General features: G+C 44.9%; 1 protein-coding gene across 2 annotated transcripts in view; it reads left to right on the top strand.

The window, feature by feature from the left end:
* Positions 1–15,000, top strand: part of LOC115116264 (annexin A5-like) — a 34,235-nt gene that overhangs the window by 5,405 nt on the left and 13,830 nt on the right. Inside the window, exons 3-9 of one of the 2 annotated variants that reach the window (XM_065015031.1) lie at positions 4,358–4,442; positions 4,533–4,627; positions 8,358–8,471; positions 8,556–8,646; positions 8,747–8,826; positions 11,135–11,185; positions 14,332–14,425. In XM_065015031.1, the coding sequence (XP_064871103.1) occupies positions 4,358–4,442; positions 4,533–4,627; positions 8,358–8,471; positions 8,556–8,646; positions 8,747–8,826; positions 11,135–11,185; positions 14,332–14,425 (610 nt within the window). Of the gene's footprint in view, positions 1–4,357; positions 4,443–4,532; positions 4,628–8,357; positions 8,472–8,555; positions 8,647–8,746; positions 8,827–11,134; positions 11,186–14,331; positions 14,453–15,000 lie in introns of both variants that reach the window. The other variant, XM_065015030.1, reaches the window with a different exon arrangement.

The raw sequence follows: 15,000 nt of genomic DNA, 5'->3' as shown, positions 1-15,000 counted from the left end.
AGACACCTGTCCACAACCTCAAACAGTCACACTCCAAACTCCACTATGGCCGAGACCAAAGAGCTGTCAAAGGACACCAAAAACTAAATTGTAGACCTGCACCAGGCTGGGAAGACTGAATCTGCAATAGGAAAGCAGCTTGGTTTGAAGAAATCAACTGTGGGAGCAATTATTAGGAAATGGAAGACATACAAGACCACAGATAATCTCCCTCGATCTGGGGCTCCACGCAAGATCTCACCCCGTGGGGTCAAAATGATCACAAGAACGGTGAGCAAAAATCCCAGAACCACACGGGGGGGACCTAGTGAATGACCTGCAGAGAGCTGGGACCAAAGTAACAAAGCCTACCATCAGTAACACACTATGCCGCCAGGGACTCAAATCAGATCAGAGGAAGTAGAGATGAGGGATGTTCTCTGTTTATGAGTCCTCCAGATCAGAGATGTTGACTCAGGGATGTTCTCTGTTTAGTGAGTCCTCCAGATCAGAGGCCAGTAGAGATGACCAGGGATGTTCTCTGTTTAGTGAGTCCTCCAGACCAGAGGCAGTAGGGATGACCAGGGATGTTCTCTGTTTAGTGAGTCCACCAGATCAGAGGCAGTAGGGACGACCAGGGATGTTCTCTGTTTAGTGAGTCCTCCAGATCAGAGGCAGTAGAGATGACCAGGGATGTTCTCTGTTTAGTGAGTCCTCCAGATCAGAGGCAGTAGAGATGACCAGGGATGTTCTCTGTTTAGTGAGTCCTCCAGACCAGAGGCAGTAGGGATGACCAGGGATGTTCTCTGTTTAGTGAGTCCTCCAGATCAGAGGCAGTAGGGATGACCAGGGATGTTCTCTGTTTAGTGAGTCCTCCAGATCAGAGGCAGTAGGGATGACCAGGGATGTTCTCTGTTTAGTGAGTCCTCCAGATCAGAGGCAGTAGAGATGACCAGGGATGTTCTCTGTTTATGAGTTCTCCAGGGATGTTTCTGTTTAGTGAGTCCTCCAGATCAGAGGCCAGTAGAGATGACCAGGGATGTTCTCTGTTTAGTGAGTCCTCCAGATCAGAGGCAGTAGAGATGACCAGGGATGTTCTCTGTTTAGTGAGTCCTCCAGATCAGAGGCAGTAGAGATGACCAGGGATGTTCTCTGTTTAGTGAGTCCTCCAGATCAGAGGCAGTAGGGATGACCAGGGATGTTCTCTGTTTAGTGAGTCCTCCAGATCAGAGGCAGTAGGGATGACCAGGGATGCTCTGTTTAGTGAGTCCTCCAGATCAGAGGCAGTAGGGATGACCAGGGATGTTCTCTGTTTAGTGAGTCCTCCATGACCAGGGATGTTCTCTGTTTAGTGAGTCCTCCAGATCAGAGGCAGTAGGGATGACCAGGGATGTTCTCTGTTTAGTGAGTCCTCCAGATCAGAGGAAGTAGAGATGACCAGGGATGTTCTCTGTTTAGTGAGTCCTCCAGATCAGAGGCAGTAGAGATGACCAGGGATGTTCTCTGTTTAGTGAGTCCTCCAGATCAGAGGAAGTAGAGATGACCAGGGATGTTCTCTGTTTAGTGAGTCCTCCAGATCAGAGGAAGTAGAGATGACCAGGGATGTTCTCTGTTTAGTGAGTCCTCCAGATCAGAGGCAGTAGAGATGACCAGGGATGTTCTCTGTTTAGTGAGTCCTCCAGATCAGAGGCAGTAGGGATGACCAGGGATGTTCTCTGTTTAGTGAGTCCTCCAGATCAGAGGCAGTAGAGATGACCAGGGATGTTCTCTGTTTAGTGAGTCCTCCAGATCAGAGGCAGTAGAGATGACCAGGGATGTTCTCTGCTTAGTGAGTCCTCCAGATCAGAGGAAGTAGAGATGACCAGGGATGTTCTCTGTTTAGTGAGTCCTCCAGACCAGAGGCAGTAGAGATGACCAGGGATGTTCTCTGTTTAGTGAGTCCTCCAGATCAGAGGCAGTAGGGATGACCAGGGATGTTCTCTGTTTAGTGAGTCCTCCAGACCAGAGGCAGTAGGGATGACCAGGGACGTTCTCTGTTTAGTGAGTCCACCAGATCAGAGGCAGTAGAGATGACCAGGGATGTTCTCTGTTTAGTGAGTCCTCCAGATCAGAGGAAGTAGAGATGACCAGGGATGTTCTCTGTTTAGTGAGTCCTCCAGATCAGAGGAAGTAGAGATGACCAGGGATGTTCTCTGTTTAGTGAGTCCTCCAGACCAGAGGCAGTAGAGATGACCAGGGATGTTCTCTTGACGAGAGCGAATTAGACCATGTTCCTGTCCTGATAAGCATTCAAAATGTAACTAGTACTTTTGGGTGTCAGTGACAATGGAAGGAGTAAAAAGTATATTATTTTCTTTAGGGATGTAGGAAAGTAAAAGTTGTCAAAAATATAAATAGTATAGATACTCAAATGACTTAAGTAGTATTTATTTATTTATTTATTTTACATTATATTACATTTGCACAAATTCCTAAAAACCTGTTTTTGTTTTTTCATTCTGGACTCCTGTGTGGAGGATGTTGTTTTGGTTCCTTCCTGTCTGGCTGCTCTGCACCTCTCCTATTGGTCCCACTAGCCTCTCCATTACAATCCAATCAGCTGCTGTGTGTGGAGGATGTTGTTTTGGTTCCTTCCTGTCTGGCTGCTCTACACCTCCTATTGGTCCCACTAGCCTCTCCATTACAATCCAATCAGCTGCTGTGTGTGGAGGGGGGAGGATGTTGTTTTGGTTCCTTCCTGTCTGGCTGCTCTGCACCTCTCCTATTGGTCCCACTAGCCTCTCCATTACAATCCAATCAGCTGCTGTGTGTGGAGGATGTTGTTTTGGTTCCTTCCTGTCTGTCTGCTCTACACCTCTCCTATTGGTCCCACTAGCCTCTCCATTACAATCCAATCAGCTGCTGTGTGTGGAGGGGGGAGGATGTTGTTTTGGTTCCTTCCTGTCTGGCTGCTCTGCACCTCTCCTATTGGTCCCACTAGCCTCTCCATTACAATCCAATCAGCTGCTGTGTGTGGAGGAGGATGTTGTTTTGGTTCCTTCCTGTCTGGCTGCTCTACACCTCTCCTATTGGTCCCACTAGCCTCTCCATTACAATCCAATCAGCTGCTGTGTGTGGAGGATGTTGTTTTGGTTCCTTCCTGTCTGTCTGCTCTACACCTCTCCTATTGGTCCCACTAGCCTCTCCATTACAATCCAATCAGCTGCTGTGTGTGGAGGGGGGAGGATGTTGTTTTGGTTCCTTCCTGTCTGGCTGCTCTGCACCTCTCCTATTGGTCCCACTAGCCTCTCCATTACAATCCAATCAGCTGCTGTGTGTGGAGGATGTTGTTTTGGTTCCTTCCTGTCTGGCTGCTCTACACCTCTCCTATTGGTCCCACTAGCCTCTCCATTACAATCCAATCAGCTGCTGTGTGTGGAGGGGGGAGGATGTTGTTTTGGTTCCTTCCTGTCTGGCTGCTCTACACCTCTCCTATTGGTCCCACTAGCCTCTCCATTACAATCCAATCAGCTGCTGTGTATGGAGGATGTTGTTGGGCTCTGACAGACAATCCTGGACTCTGTTGTGTTCGTCTCATTCCAGAAACATTCCGTGGTTCCCCTCCCTAAACAACAATGTTCCCAAAACCACCAGCGTCAGCTAACAACAGTGACCTTAGACTGCACTACCTCACACACACTTCTCCTGTTAGCTGAGGGGGGATCCAGTCGTGTGTGTGTGTGTATTATATATATATATATAAGTATTCCTAGTCATGTGAAATCAATAGATTAGGACTGAGGGGAGGAGCCAGTCATGTGAGGGGAGGAGCCTCTTAATTGACTGATTTCTTTATATGAACTGCGTTTTTATATATTTGTTCAGTATACATTACCCACAGTCCTCTCTGGTCTACCCTGAACTACATTACCCACAGTCCTCTCTGGTCTACCCTGAACTACTTTACCCACAGTCCTCTCTGGTCTACCCTGAACTACTTTACCCACAGTCCTCTCTGGTCTACCCTGAACTACATTACCCACAGTCCTCTCTGGTCTACCCTGAACTACTTTACCCACAGTCCTCTCTGGTCTACCCTGAACTACTGTACCCACAGTCCTCTCTGGTCTACCCTGAACTACTTTACCCACAGTCCTCTCTGGTCTACCCTGAACTACATTACTACACACAGTCCTCTCTGGTCTACCCCGAACTACATTACCCACAGTCCTCTCTGGTCTACCCTGAACTACATTACCCACAGTCCTCTCTGGTCTACCCTGAACTACACTACCCACAGTCCTCTCTGGTCTACCCTGAACTACACTACCCACAGTCCTCTCTGGTCTACCCTGAACTACATTACCCACAGTCCTCCTATGTGTCTGTTCTCTGATAGGCCGGTCGAGGCAGTGTGAGAGCCAGTGGAAACTTCAACGCCAACCAAGATGCAGAGACCCTCTACAAGGCCATGAAGGGACTGGGTCAGTGGTGTGTGTGGTCTGAATGTGCTGCAAAGTGAGGGAGTAACCATGGCACCAAAGATTTGACTATGGTGTTTGTTGTTACCGTAGGAACCGATGAGGATTCCATCATGAAGTTGTTGACGTCTCGTAGCAACAGCCAGAGACAGCAGATCAAAGTTGCATACAAGACCCTGCATGGCAAGGTCAGAACACAACCACAATACAACCACAATACAACCACAACCACAATATAACCACAATACAACCACAACCACAATATAACCACAATACAACCACAACCACAATATAACCACAATACAACCACAACCACAATACAACCACAACCACAATATAACCACAAACCACAATATAACCACAATACAACCACAACCACAATATAACCACAATACAACCACAACCACAATACAACCACAACCACAATACAACCACAACCACAATATAACCACCACAATACAACCACAATACAACCACAACCACAATATAACCACAATACAACCACAATACAACCACAACCACAATACAACCACAATACAACCACAATACAACCACAACCACAATACAACCACAATACAACCAACCACAATACAACCACAACAACCACAATAAACCACAATACAACCACAACCACAATACCACAACCACAATACAACCACAACCACAATACAACCACAACCACAATACAACCACAATACAACCACAACCACAATACAACCACAATACAACCACAACCACAATACAACCACAACCACAATACAACCAAATACAACCACAACCACAATACAACCACAATACAACCACAACCACAACCACAATACAACCACAATACAACCACAACCACAATACAACCACAACCACAACCACAATACAACCACAATACAACCACAACCACAATACAACCACAACCACAATACAACCACAATACAACCACAATACAACCACAACCACAATACAACCACAATACAACCAAAACCACAATATAACCACAATAACAACCATAACCACAATACAACCACAACCACAATACAAACCACAACAACCACAATATAACCACACAACCACAACCACAATATAACCACAATACAACCACAACCACAATATAAAACCAAACCACAACCACAATATAACCACAATACAACCACAACCACAATATAACCACAATACAACCACAACCACAATATAACCACAATACAACCACAACCACAACCACAATATACAACCACAATACAACCACAACCACAACCACAATATAACCACACAACCACAACCACAATACAACCACAATATAACCACAATACAACCACAACCACAATACAACCACAATATAACCACAATACAACCACAACCACAATATAACCACAATACAACCACAATAACACAACCACAATGCAAACAACCACAATACAATAACAACCACAATAAACAACCACAACCACAATACAACCACAATACAACCACAACCACAATACAACCACAATACAACCACAACCACAATACAACCACAACCACAATACAACCACAACCACAATATAACCACAATACAACCACAACCACAATACAACCACAACCACAATATAACCACAATACAACCACAACCACAATACAACCACAACCACAATATAGCCACACAACCACAGCACAATACAACCACAACCACAATATAACCACAATACAACCACAACCACAATATAACCACAAATAAACCACAACCACAATACAACCACAACCACAATACAACCACAACCACAATACAACCACAATACAACCACAACCACAATACAACCACAACCACAATACAACCACAACCACAATACAACCACAACCACAATAAACCACAATACAACCACAACCACAACAACACAATACAACCACAACCACAATACAACCACAACCACAATACAACCACCACAACCACAACCACAACCACAATACAACCACAACGACAACCACAATACAACCACAATACAACCACAACCACAATACAACCACAACCACAATACAACCACAATACAACCACAATACAACCACAACCACAATACAACCACAACCACAACCACAAACAACCACAACCACAAATACAACCACAACAAATATAACCACAATACAACCAAAAACCACAATACAACCACAACCACAATACAACCACAACCACAATACAACCACAACCACAATACAAACCACAACCACAATATAACCACAATACAACCACAACCACAATATAACCACAATACAAACAAACACAACCACAATATAACCACAATACAACCACAACCACAATATAACCACAATACAACCACAACCACAATATAACCACAATACAACCACAACCACAATATAACCACAATACAACCACAACCACAATATAACCACAATACAACCACAACCACAATATAACCACAATACAAATACCACAACCACAATACAACCACAATATAACCACAATATAACAACCACAACCACAATACAACCACAATATAACCACAATACAACCACAACCACAATACAACCACAATACAACCACAATACAACCACAACCACAATGCAAACACAACCACAACCACAATGCAAACACAACCACAACCACAATGCAAACACAACCACAATACAACCACAATACAACCACAACCACAATACAACCACAATACAACAACACAATACAACTATAACCACAATACAACCACAACCACAATATAACCACAATACAACCACAACCACAATACAACCACAACCACAATATAACCACAATACAACCACAACCACAATATAACCACAATACAACCACAACCACAATATAGCCACAATACAACCACAGCCACAATACAACCACAACCACAATATAACCACAATACAACCACAACCACAATGCAAACACAACTACAACCACAATACAACCACAACCACAATACAACCACAATACAACCACAACCACAATACAACCACAACCACAATACAACCACAATACAACCACAACCACAAGACAACCACAACCACAACCACAATACAACCACAACCACAATACAACCACAAGCACAATACAACCACAAGCACAATACAACCACAAGCACAATACAACCACAATACAACCACAACCACAATACAACCATAATACAACCACAACCACAATACAACCACAACCACAATACAACCACAATACAACCACAACCACAATACAACCACAACCACAATACAACCACAATACAACCACAACCACAATACAACCACAACCACAATACAACCACAATATACAACCACAACCACAATACAACCACAATATACAACCACAACCACAATACAACCACAATACAACCACAATACAACCACAACCACAATACAACCACAATACAACCACAACCACAATACAACCACAATACAACCACAACCACAACCACAACCACAATACAACCACAACCACAATACAACCACAAGCACAATACAACCACAATACAACCACAACCACAATATAACCACAATACAACCATAATACAACCACAACCACAATACAACCACACCACAACCACAATACAACCACAACCACAATAGAACCTCAATACAACCACAACCACAATAGAACCTCAATACAACCACAACACAACCACAATACAACCACAACCACAATAGAACCTCAATACAACCACAATACAACCACAACCACAATACAACCACAACCACAATACAACCACAATACCCTGTAATGACATCTGTGACCCTGTGCATATGAACAATAAACTCATCTAATGTAATCTACAACCACAATACAACCTTAACACAATCCTCCCTCTACCTTTCTCTCTCTCTCTCCCTCCCTCCCTCCTCTTGTCTCTCCTCTCTCTCTCTCTCTCTCTCTCTCTCTCTCCCCCTCCTTCCCTCCCTCCCTCGTCCTCCTCCTCTCTCTTTCCTCCTCCCTCCTCTCTCCAGGACCTGGTAGGTGATCTGCAGGGTGAACTGGGGGGAACGTTTGAGACTCTGGTAGTGGCTCTAATGACTCCGCCCATCCTTTACGATGTGACATCACTACGGAACGCCATCAAGGTATTTGACCCAGGACTAGTGATGTCATATCCTGTGAGTGACGGTGTGATGTCATAGTGACTGTGTGTTGATGTCACGGTGTAGGGGGCGGGGACCGATGAGAAGGTGCTGATTGAGATCCTGTCTTCTAGAACGGCCCAGCAGATTAAGGACATCACTGCTGCCTATCGCCAGGGTAACACACAGATACACACACACACACTGCTGCCTACACGCCAGGGTAACACACACACACACTGACTCACTAATTGTGTGTGTGTGTGTTCGTGTTCCAGAGTTTGATGCAGACCTGGAGGAGGATGTAACAGGAGACACGTCAGGTCACTTCAGGAGACTGCTGGTCATCCTGCTACAGGTGAGGGGTCAGAGGTCAGGGGAACATAGATCTGGTATATATAGATGTGTGACATAGATCTGTACGAGCCAAAAGTTTGGACACACCTATGAAATAACACCTATGGAATCATGTAGTAACTAAAAACTAAACAAATAAATATATTTGAGATTCTTCAGCCCTTTGCTTTGATGACAGCTTTGCACACTCTTGGCATTCTCTCAACCAGCTTCACCTGGAATGCTTTTCCAACAGTCTTGAAGGAGTTCCCACATATGCTGAGCACTTGGCTGCTTTTCCTTCACACTGCGGTCCAATTCATCCCAAACCATCTCAATTTGGTTGAGGTCGGGTGATTGTGGAGGCCATCTGATGCAGCACTCCATAATTCTCCTTCCTGGTAATATAGACCTTACACAGCCTGGAGGTGTGTTGGGTCATTGTCCTGTTGAAAAACAAATGATAGTCCCACTAAGCGCAAACCAGATGGGACGGCGTATTGCTGCAGAATGCTTCGGTAGCCATGCTGGTTAAGAGTCCCTTGAATTCTAAATAAATCAAAGACCGTGTCACCAGCAAAGCACCCCCACACCATCACATCACCTCCTCCATGCTTCACGGTGGGAACCCCACACCATCACATCACCTCCTCCATGCTTCACGGTGGGAACCCCACACCATCACATCACCTCCTCCATGCTTCACGGTGGGAACCCCACACCATCACATCACCTCCTCCATGCTTCACGGTGGGAACCCCACACCATCACATCACCTCCTCCATGCTTCACGGTGGGAACCCCACACCATCACATCACCTCATCCATGCTTCACGGTGGGAACCCCACACCATCACACCTCCTCCATGCTTCACGGAACCCCACACCATCACATCACCTCCTCCATGCTTCACGGTGGGAACCATGGAGATAATCCGTTCACCTACTCTGCCTCTCAAAAAGCGCTTGGATCCAAAAATCTCAAATTTGAACTCCTCAGACCAAAGGACAGATTTCCACCGGTCTAATTTCCATTGCTCGTGTTTCTTGGCCCATTCAAGTCTCTTCTTCTTATTGGTGTCCTTTAGTAGTGGTTTCTTTGCAACAATTCGACCATGAAGGCCTGGTTCACACAGTCTCCTCTGAACAGTTGATGTTGAGATGTGCCTGTTACTTGAACTCTGTGAAGCATTTATTTGGGCTGCAATCTGAGGATGGTAACTCTAATGAACTCATCCTCTGTAGCAGAGGTAACTGGGTCTTCCTTTCCTGTGGTGGTCCTCATGAGAGCCAGTTAACTCTAATGAACTTATCCTCTGCAGCAGAGGTAACTCTGGGTCTTCCTTCCTGTGGCGGTCCTCATTAGAGCCAGTTCCATCATAGCGCTTGATGGTTTTTGCGACTGCACTTGAAACTTTCGAAGTTCTTGAAATGTTCCGGATTGACTGACCTTCATGTCTAAAAGGAATGATGGACTGTCGTTTCTCTTTGCTTATTTGAGCTGTTCTTTCCATAATATGGACTTGGTCTTTTACCAAATAGGGCTATCTTCTGTACACCAACCCTACCTTGTCATAACACAACTGATTGGCTCAAACACATTAAAAAGGAAAGGAATTCCACAAATTAACTTCTAAGAAGGCACACCTGTTAATTAAAATGCATTCCAGGTGATTACCTCATGAAGCTGGTTGAGAGAATGTCAAGAGTGTGCAAAGCTGTCATGAAGGCAAAGGGTGGCTACTTTGAAGAATCTCAAATATTAAATCTAATCTTTTGATTTGTTTAACACTTTGAATGAGTAGGTGTGTCCAAACCTTTGTCTGGTACTGTAGATGTGTAGGACATAGATCTGACAGATATAGATGTGTAGGACATAGATCTGACAGATATAGATGTGTGGGACATAGATCTGACAGATATAGATGTGTGGGACATAGATCTGACAGATATAGATGTGTCCAAACCTTTGTCTGGTACTGTAGATGTGTAGGACATAGATCTGACAGATATAGATGTGTAGGACATAGATCTGACAGATATAGATGTGTGGGACATAGATCTGACAGATATAGATGTGTGGGACATAGATCTGACAGATATAGATGTGTCCAAACCTTTGTCTGGTACTGTAGATGTGTAGGACATAGATCTGACAGATATAGATGTGTAGGACATAGATCTGACAGATATAGATGTGTGGGACATAGATCTGACAGATATAGATGTGTGGGACATAGATCTGACAGATATAGATGTGTGGGACATAGATCTGACAGATATAGATGTGTGGGACATAGATCTGACAGATGTGCTCTCTCTCCTCTCAGGCCAGCAGACAGCAGGGGGTACAGGAGGGGAACATAGAGGCTGACGCACAGGTAAGAGACTGTGTGTGTGTGTGTGAGTGTGAGAGAGAGAGAATCACATGTCTATCTCTGAAATATGTGATAGTAATCAGATTTACTGCTCAGTCACAATGACTTCTTTGACTTGTGTTCTGCTCAGGGGTGTGTGACAAAGTGTCTGTGTGTGACGGTTATGTGTGTGTAGAATAACACTCCTCACACAGCCACCCCTTGTGTAAGCGTGTGTGTGTTGGTGTGTGAGAGAGACACAGAAGGTGTGTTGATAGTGATACCCAGTGTTGAATGCTGCCATCTAGTGGTCATACTGAGACAGAAGGTGTGTTGATAGTGATACCCAGTGTTGAATGCTGCCATCTAGTGGTCATACTGAGACAGAAGGTGTGTTGATAGTGATACCCAGTGTTGAATGCTGCCATCTAGTGGTCATACTGAGACAGAAGTATGTATATTCCATATTTTGGAAGCTATTTTCAGGGCTCTCCAGAGATGTTCCATCGGGTTCAAGTCCGGGCTCTGGCTGGGCCACTCAAGGACATTCAGAGACTTGTCCCGGAGCCACTCCTGCGTTGTCTTGGCTGTGTGCTTAGGGCCGTTGTCCTGTTAGAAGGTGAACCTTCACCCCAGTCTGAGGTCCTGAGCTCTGGGCAGGTTTTCATCAAGGATCTCTGTACTTTGCTCCGTTATTCTTTGCCTCAACCCTGACTAGTCTCCCAGTCCCTGCCGCTGATAACATCCCCACAGCATGATGCTGCCACCACCATGCTTCACCGTAGGGATGGTGCCAGGTTTCCTCCAGATCTGACGCTTGGCATTCAGGCCGAGGAGATCAATCTTGGTTTCATCAGACCAGAGAATCTTGTTTCTCATGGTCAGAGTCCTTTAGGTGTCTTTTGGCAAACTCCAAGTGGGCTGTCATGGCTTTTACTGGGATTGGCTTCTGTCCGGCCACTCTACCACGAAGACCTGTAGAGATGGTTGTCCTTCTGGAAGGTTCTCTCATCTCCACAGAGGAACTCTGGAGCTCTGTCAGAGTGACCCTCATGTGCTTGGTCACCTCCCTGACCAAGGCCCTTCTCCCCTGATAGCTCAGTTTGGCTGGGCAGCCAGGTCTAGGGAGAGTCTTGGTGGTTCCAAACGTCTTCTATTTAAAAATGATGGAGGCCACTGTGTTCTTGGGGACCTTCAATGCTGCAGGAATGTTTTGGTACCCTTCCCCAGATCTGTGCCTCGATACAATCCTGTCTCCGATTCCTTCGACCTCATGGCTTGGTTGTTTGCTCTGACATACACTGTCAAATGTGGGACTTTATATAGACAGGTGTGTGCCTTTCCAAATCATGTCCAATCAATTGAATTTACCACAGGTGGACTCCAATCAAGTTGTAGAAACATCAAGGATGATCAATGGGAACAGGATGCACCTGAGCTTAATTTCGAGTCTCATAGCAAAGGGTCTGAATACTACTACTGTAAATAATGTATTTCTGTTTGTTATTTGTAATAAACATTTCTAAACTGTTTTTTTTTTGCTTTGTCATTACGGGGTATTGTGATGTCATTACGGGGTATTGTGATGTCATTACGGGGTATTGTGATGTCATTACGGGGTATTGTGATGTCATTACGGGGTATTGTGATGTCATTACGGGGTATTGTGATGTCATTACGGGGTATTGTCTAGATTGCTGATTTTTTTTTTCAAATTTAATATATTTTAGAATAAGGCTGTAAAGTAACGAAATGTGTAAAAGTCAAGGGGTCTGAATACTTTCCGAAGGCACTGTATATCTTGATTAGATAATTATTCAGCCCCCTGAGATAATTATTCAGCCCCACCTGTTAGAAACACCTTTGGCAGCAAATACAGCTGTTAATATTTCTGGGTACAACTCACACCTGAGTAAGGAATTGTACAATATTTGCCCATTTATTCTTTAAACAATTATTCAAGCACTGACAAGTTGGTTGTTGATTATTGCTAGACAATCATTTTCAAGTCTTGCCATAGACTTACTTTGGATTGAAACTCTAACTAGGCCACTCCGGAACATTCACGGTCTTCTTGGTAAGCATCTCCAGTGTAGATTTGGCCTTGTGTTTTAGGTTATTGTCCTGCTGAAAAGTGAATTAATGTCCCAGTGTCTGTTGGAAAGCAGACTGAACCAGGTTTTCCTCGAGGGTTTTGCTCTATTCCATTTATTTTTATCCTAAAAACTCCCTAGTCTTTGCCGATGACAAGCAGACCCTTAACATGATGCAGCCACCACCATGCTTGGAAATATGAAGAGTGGTACTCAGTGATGTGTTGTGTTGCTTTTGCCCCAAACATAACGCTTTGTATTCATGACAAAAAGTTAATTTCTTTGATTTTTTTTGCAGTTTTACTTAAGTGCCTTGTTGCAAACAGGATGCATGATTTGGAATATTTTTATTCTGTATAGGCTTCCTTCTTTTCACTCTGTCATTTAGGTTAGTATTGTGGAGTAACTACAATGTTGTTGATCCATCCTCAGTTTTCTCCTATCACAGCCATTAAACTCTGTAACTGTTTTAAAGTCACCATTGGCCTCCTGGTTAAATCTCTGAGAGGTTTCTTTCCTCTCCGGCAACTGAGTTAGGAAGGACGCCTGTATCTTTGTAGTGACTGGGAGTATTGATACACCACCCAAAGTGTAATTAATAAATTCACCATGCTCAAAGGGATTTTCAGCATCTGCTTTTTTAAAATCATTTGTACCCATCTACCAATAGGAGCCCTTCTTTGCAAGGCATTGGAAAACCTCTCTGGTTTTTGTGGTTGAATCGATCTACTCGCTTGAGGGACCTTATCTGTATGTGTGGAGATGAGGCAGTCATTAAAATAGCATGTTAAACACTATTATTGCACACAGAATGAGTCCATGACATCATGTGATGTTATACATATTTTTGTTCCTGAACTTTATTTAGGAGTTGAATACTTATTGACAGAATTTTTTTTCCGTTTTTCATTTATGATTAATTTCAAAATTATTCTTTGACATTATGGGGTATTGTGAGAACTGGGTTTTTAAACTAACAGTTTATTTAGAGACCAAACATTTGTGATTGTTACAACAACAGCTGTAGAGCTTCATACAGCATGTCAGATCTTTGACTGTGTGTGTGTGTGTGTGTAGACTTTGTTCACTGCAGGAGAGAAGAATTATGGGACCGACGAAGACCAGTTCATCACCATCCTGGGGAACAGGAGTGCTGAACACCTGAGGAGAGGTGGGGGGGGTGAACACCTGAGGAGAGGTGGGGGGAAACACCTGAGGAGAGGTGGGAGGGGTGAACACCTGAGGAGAGGTGGAGGGGGTGAACACTGAGGAGAGGTGGGGGGTGAAACACCTGAGGAGAGGTGGGAGGGGGTGAACACCAGGAGAGGTGGGAGGGGGTGAACACCTGAGGAGAGGTGGGAGGGGGTGAACACCTGAGGAGAGGTGGGAGGGGTGAACACCTGAGGAGAGGTGGGGGTGAACACCTGAGGAGAGGTGGGAGGGGGTGAACACCTGAGGAGAGGTGGGGGGTGAACACCTGAGGAGAGGTGGGGGGGTGAACACTGAGGAGAGGTGGGGGGTGAACACCTGAGGAGAGGTGGGGGTGAACACCTGAGGAGAGGTGGGGGGTGAACACCTGAGGAGAGGTGGGGGGTAGACCTGAGGAGAGGTGGGGGGGGCACACCTGAGGAGAGGTGGTGGGGGCACACCTGAGGAGAGGTGGCACCACTAGACCTGAGGAGAGGTGGGGGTGAACACCTGAGGAGAGGTGGGAGGGGGTGAACACCTGAGGAGAGAGGTGGGGGG

This window comes from Oncorhynchus nerka, unplaced genomic scaffold (genome assembly GCF_034236695.1).
Source record: "Oncorhynchus nerka isolate Pitt River unplaced genomic scaffold, Oner_Uvic_2.0 unplaced_scaffold_1757, whole genome shotgun sequence".
In the NCBI taxonomy this organism is placed as follows: Eukaryota; Metazoa; Chordata; class Actinopteri; order Salmoniformes; family Salmonidae; genus Oncorhynchus; species Oncorhynchus nerka.
This window is presented reverse-complemented; position numbering and strand designations above follow the sequence as displayed.